The sequence below is a fragment of the Palaemon carinicauda genome, chromosome 33 (assembly GCF_036898095.1).
Source record: "Palaemon carinicauda isolate YSFRI2023 chromosome 33, ASM3689809v2, whole genome shotgun sequence".
NCBI lineage: Eukaryota > Metazoa > Arthropoda > Malacostraca > Decapoda > Palaemonidae > Palaemon > Palaemon carinicauda.
The window spans coordinates 75812952-75818951 of NC_090757.1; the positions used below are offsets into that span (position 1 = coordinate 75812952).

General features: G+C 36.6%; 1 protein-coding gene across 1 annotated transcript; it reads left to right on the forward strand.

Annotated features, from left to right (window-relative positions):
• The first annotated feature begins 2432 nt into the window (after positions 1–2432).
• On the forward strand, positions 2433–4454 carry LOC137626271 (uncharacterized). The gene is made up of 4 exons (XM_068357344.1): positions 2433–2573; positions 2775–3217; positions 3503–4112; positions 4227–4454. The coding sequence occupies exons 1-4, from the start codon at positions 2433–2435 to the stop codon at positions 4452–4454; spliced, it is 1422 nt and encodes a 473-aa protein (XP_068213445.1).
• Positions 4455–6000: the final 1546 nt, after the last annotated feature.

Consider the following 6000-nt stretch of genomic DNA (forward strand, 5'->3'; position numbering starts at 1 on the left):
TTAACCTTCCTACAGGGCCAATTACAAACACTTTACACAATGCCAACACTCACTAATGCAATGAATTCAAAATCAACGTTTCATCTTACGTATCTTTTCAACACACTATTTGCTTTGGGGCACAGTCACTTGGGAGAGGACACACTATACGTACTGAACACTTTTAAAAACAATACACTGGGTTGTGTATGAGAGTGAGAGAGGTGAGGAGATGACAATCTTAAGGCTAGTAATCTCTATCTCTATCTGTCTCTGTAAACCTGGTGTCGCCTTATATGTGAAACTCAGTTACTTCTAGAAACTTCCTGGACTAAGGTCTGGAAGGGGGGGGGGGCATCAGAGTTGCCAAGTAATCTCTCTCAAACAATACTCACACCACGGCAGACGGCTCTCTCAGTCAGATAGCTCCGCCCACCCTTTGTCCCTGAAATAAATAAAGATATCCTATTACCAGGTCCTTTGCCAAATTTCCAAAGCACATGTACAGAATTTCCCAAAGCACATGTTATCGACCATTCTCTCTCAAACATGACACAATGCCTCATAAAATATGAAACAACATTACCTAAGCCCTTGTTCATATTATGTATGATCAAATAACACTCATAGCTTACGTAAGACTTCGTAACAAAATTATGTGAAATAAAAATTTAATTCTTAAAGAAAACGTAAATTTACATATACAGTACTAACTTGAATAAAGAATATAATGAAATTCATGACAAAATCATGTAATTTACTTAAAATTTGTACATCTACATGGGAAGAGCTCATTTTACAGGCTGGCTATCATCTCTTCAATGCTGAAATGAAATATTGATAAAATATGAATAATCTGTTGTATTTACCCTACACTAGACCAGCTTCGTAAGAATATATATATATATATATATATATATATATATATATATATATATATATATATATATATATATATATATATACATATATATATATATATATATGAACATATATCACAAGCACACGTGATTTTAATTAATGTAAATATCACCCACGAATGGCATTTAATACCGAATTCTATCTTGGGAATATATATCCACTTGGAATTCATTTTATGGTAACAGCTTCTGGCCGGGTTGGGATTCGAACCACCACCTGTACGGCTGGAAACCATGCTGGCAGGGACCCTACCGACTCAGCTATCAAGAGAGACTATCAAGAGTCTCTCTTGATAGCTGAGTCGGTAGGGTTCCTGCCAGCATGGTTTCCAGCCGTACAGGTGGTGGTTCGAATCGCCACCCGGCCAGAAGCTGTTACCATAAAATGAATTCCAAGAAGATATATATTCCCAAGATAGAATTCAGTATTAAATGCCATTTGTGGGTGATATTTACATATATATATATATATATATATATATATATATATATATATATATATATATATATATATATATATATATATATGTGTGTGTGTGTGTGTGTGTGTGTGTCCGTCCAATATTAATATCATGTTATGCAAAATAGCCATTTATTTTAGTCATGCCTTTGGTAATTTGCTGTTAGCCATTTTATTTCAGTAGCTTATAAGTTGACATTCCAAAATTATTTCACTTGCTCTTTTGTATTTATTTATAGATAATTTAATTATTTAATCCTTACTTAATTGCTGATGGATTACACAAGTTATAAGACATTATTCTTAGTTTATTTGAGATCAGTAAACGTTATTTTCTCCGATGATTTTAAATGTTATGTTTATAAAGTCTGTGACTTTTGAGAGGAAATTAAAGAGGAGAAGAAGGACCACGTGTGATTTCAAACCTATGAAAGTTACTGTCTAACTTTAGTGATTCATAGTAATGTCCCCATAGAGGTCATTTGGTGCCCAGAACCTTGAATTAGGACTATTAGTACCCGTAGGAACTATCAGTAACTCTTTAGAAAATGCACCCAGTGATATAGTTATAATGGAGCAGTTACATAGGGACAAGGCAGCGGCTGAGGGCTGGATGACTAGAGTTAGTAATAGAATAGATGTCCTACTAGTCCAAGACCCACCTCCTACCACAAGTGAATTAGTAGAAGCTCTAGAAGAGATCGATAAAAGCCTTTTTAAACTAGAACAAGAGCAGGATAAATTAGAAGTGGAATTCGAACCTGAGGAATCATAAAATTACTTGGAACAAAAAGATCGTGCACGTCATAGGACTAGGCAGACTAGGCTGCGATGCACAAATAGACTTGAGGATATTTCGGTAGCAGGCACCTGCGATGACGACCCTGGAAGTTCTGCAAGTGCAGCATTCATTCATGCAAGGCTGCCAAAACTAGAATTACCAAGATTTGATGGCAAAATAACCCAGTGGCAGAGTTTCTGGGACCAGTTTTTGTCCCACATAGACAACATAGTGTTACCAGTCATTAGTAAGTTGACCTACTTGCTATCCCTGTTAGACGGTCCTGCCAAGGATGTGGTGCAAGGCGTGCCACACACCAATGCCAGCTATAGAACAGTTGTCGACTTACTCAAGGAAACATTTGGCAAGTCTTAGTGCATTATTCATGCACATGTCCAAGCTCTTCTTTCCCTTCAAGTACCAGTCAACCAAGGTAAGAGCTACACAAAACAGCTTTGGAGACTTGGGATGAGGTCATAAAGTATACAAGAAGCTTATATGCCCTTGGAGTAGCAGGCAAGCACTGTGAGGTTCTTCTAACCCCTATGATTGTGCCTTGGCTTCCAATGAGTTAAGGCTTCAATGGTCAAGAGACTGTAATGGTCATGAAAGTGATCTTGATTGGTTGTTGAAGTGGCTCAAAAGGGAAGTAGAAGTGCTAGAAAGAAGTGAGATGTACAGAAAAATATCCCAGCTCCTGGGCCTCATGGTAGAAATGAGGAAAGAAAGAATATTTAATAGTAAAGAAGGCAGGGATAATTTGTATACATTCTCTACCTTACACTCAATTTCTTCAAGTGAAGGTTCTAATTGTATTTTTTGTAAGAAGTTAAACCATAAATCTGTAAGGTGTCACAAGTTTTTAGCATTGGATGGGCAGCAGAGGTATAAGATAAGAGAATTAGGTGTCTGTGTTAAATGTTTGAATAGGGGCCATATTTCTAAAGGTTGTAAGGTAAGGTGTGCCAAGTGTCAAGGTGGTTATAATGTAGTAATGTGTGGCATTAAGCTGAATATGACCCCTCAAACAAATGTAGAAATGTGTGGCATTAAGCTGAATATGGCCCCCAAACAAATGTAGAAAATAAATCTGAAAGGTGTCACAAGTTTTTAGCATTGGATGGTCAGCAGATGTATGATAAGATAAGAGAATTAGGTGTTTGTTTTAAATGTTTGAATAGTGGCCATATTTCTAAAGGCTGAAATGTAAGGTGTGCCAATTGTCAAGGTGGCCATAATGTAGTAATGTGTGGTATTAAGCTGAATATGGGCCCCCAAACAAATGTAGAAATGTGTGGTATTAAGCTGAACATGGACCCACAAACAAATGTATCCTTTCTAAAAATAAAACTAATTTTACAGTGACACTAAGTGTCTGCATGATACCCAATTGGTACCACTGATCAACAGTGATCACATGGCACCTCCCTCAGCTAGTATGTTGTCAGCCCACTACAGTAATAAAACTGTTTTACAAACGGCTAAGGTAAAGATAATGAATAATAAGGGAGGTTTTGTCACTGCTGAATTGTTGTTAGATAGTGGTTGTGATCGCTCATATGTTAGTAGTAAGTTAACAGAAATTTGTAAACCTGAATGGGTTACTAGAACTGAAGCCCCTTATAGTAGTTTTGGTGGTCATAGCTCAGGTAAGGATATTGAAAGTGATATTTACAAATTAAATGTCTTGGATAATAAGAGTAAAATTATTCCCATTTGTGCTGCAAGTATTCCAAAGATATGCATTCCCTTAGTTAGACTAGTAGTTCCAACCTACATCCTAGATGCCTTTAGTCATTTAGGTTTAGCAGATGACTTTGATGATAGTTCTCCTGTAGAATTAGATATTCTGATAGGTGTGGATTACTACTGGAGCCTCATAAATCCTAAGGATGCTATACAGGTGGGGAAAACTGTTGCCATGAGTTCAGTGTTTGGTTGGGTTTCATCGGGGGAAATATTGGCAAAAGGTGTAATTTTACTAAGGCTCTAGGTACATCGTCATCATCAAACTTTGTGTCCTCGTCTCCCCAGCTCTTAAGTATAGGAGTATTTGATGCTGATATGTCAAATTTTGGGGATTTAGAAACTTGGTATTACTAGTAAGGAATGCAAGGAAGATATCAGGGAAAATGTAGTTCAAGAGTTTGAGGATAAAATAGATTTTTTGAATGGCAGGTATGAAGTGCAGTTACCTTGGAAAAATATCAGTATTAACGATTCATTGATGAGTAATGGAAACCAAGCAATGAAGAGATTAAATAAGCTTTTGGTTAGATTTGACAAAGATGAAGATTTAAAGATGCATATTTGAAGGTTTTTGATGATTATAAGTACTTGGGGTTAATTGAGGAAATTCCCTCTGAGTACTTGGTGTCACAGGGACCCATTTATTACATGCCTCACAGACTTGTCGTTAAATTGAATAGCAGCATTGCAAAGATACGCCCAGTCTTTGCTGTCTCTGCTAAGGGGACTAATGGAATCTCCCTTAATGATTGCATTTTGACAGGTCCTTTTCTAAACCCAGATTTAGTAGGGACATTGATTAGCTTTAGACGTTGGCCGTTCGTGATATCTGCTGATATTGTTAAGATCTTTTAACAAATTAATATACTGTACACAGGACAAAAATGTTCATAGATTTTTTTGCCCGGCAAAGGCGTAGTAAGGCATATGAGATTCAATAGAGTTGTTTTTGGCAACACCTCAAGCCCCTTTCCACTTAATGTTGTTGTTAAACACCATTTAAGCAATTACTCTGAATGTGAAGCTGTTCAAGATTAAAAAAAAATATGTATGTAGACAGTTGGTTTGGTGGAGCTGATACTGTAGAAGACGTAGCAACTAAATTTAAGACTGCATATGATATCATGGCTGATGCTAATATGTCCCTTGAAAAGGTTTCACCCAATAGTGTAGTAATTGCTTTGAAGTTTAAGGACAAAATGCAAATTTCAAGTAATGATAAAATTAATATGGTACTAGGTCTTAAGTGGTCAAATTATGATGATAAATTTTCTTATTGTGGTCTTCATCTGGGACCTAATTTTGATAGCTAAGGTGTTTGATCCTTGTGGGTTTATCAGTCCCTTTATAATGTAAGCAAAGATAATATTTCAGGATATGTGGAAATTGAGTATTTCTTGGGATGAAAAGTTGCCAGATGAATTAACTCAAGAAATGGATTGATAGTACTAGATACTTTAGTTCTCTAGCTATAAGTAGATGTTATTTTACTAATGTACCTTGGAAAAGTATTGAACTCATTGAAATACATGGATTTGGAGATGCCTCTGAGAAGGGATTTGGTGCATGTGTATACTTAAGATTTTATCTTGGAAATGATTGTCAAGCTTCACTTGTCATGTCTAAAGCTAGAGTAGCACCAATTAAGAAACTACCCTTCCTAAATTGGAGTTAATGGGAGCCTTATTGTGTGCTAAATTGGTAAGATTTGTTGAAAGGGCTCTGGATTTTAAGATCAAACCTGGTATTGTATGTTGGACAGATTCAACTATAACTTAGGATGGATAAAGAGTGATTCAGTGACAAGGGATGTGTATGTTAACAACAGAGTGAGAGAAATTCAGCAATTGACACTTCCCAGTCACTGGCATTACTGTAATGGATCAAATAATCCAGCTGACTTGATGACTAGAGGGTTACTAGCGGAAAGACTTGTTGGAAATGACATTAGTGATAACTCTATTTGATTACTGTTAATGAGACTGTAAATTATAATTTGAAGATCATCTAGTATGCCTAAAGCGGGGTTTACACGGCCGAGCAGCTCGCCGAGCCCGGTTGTCGAACCCACTTGTAGAACGGCTCGAAGAGCTTTCAGACAGTACATCGAG

Coding starts and splice junctions, on each gene's coding strand:
- LOC137626271 (XM_068357344.1), top strand. CDS start 2,433: ATGTGGTGCAAGGCGTGCCACACACCAATGCCAGCTATAGAACAGTTG. Junction 3,218..3,502: donor AATATGGCCCCCAAACAAAT/GTAGAAAATAAA, acceptor CTAATTTTACAG/TGACACTAAGTGTCTGCATG. Junction 4,113..4,226: donor GGGAAATATTGGCAAAAGGT/GTAATTTTACTA, acceptor TTGGGGATTTAG/AAACTTGGTATTACTAGTAA.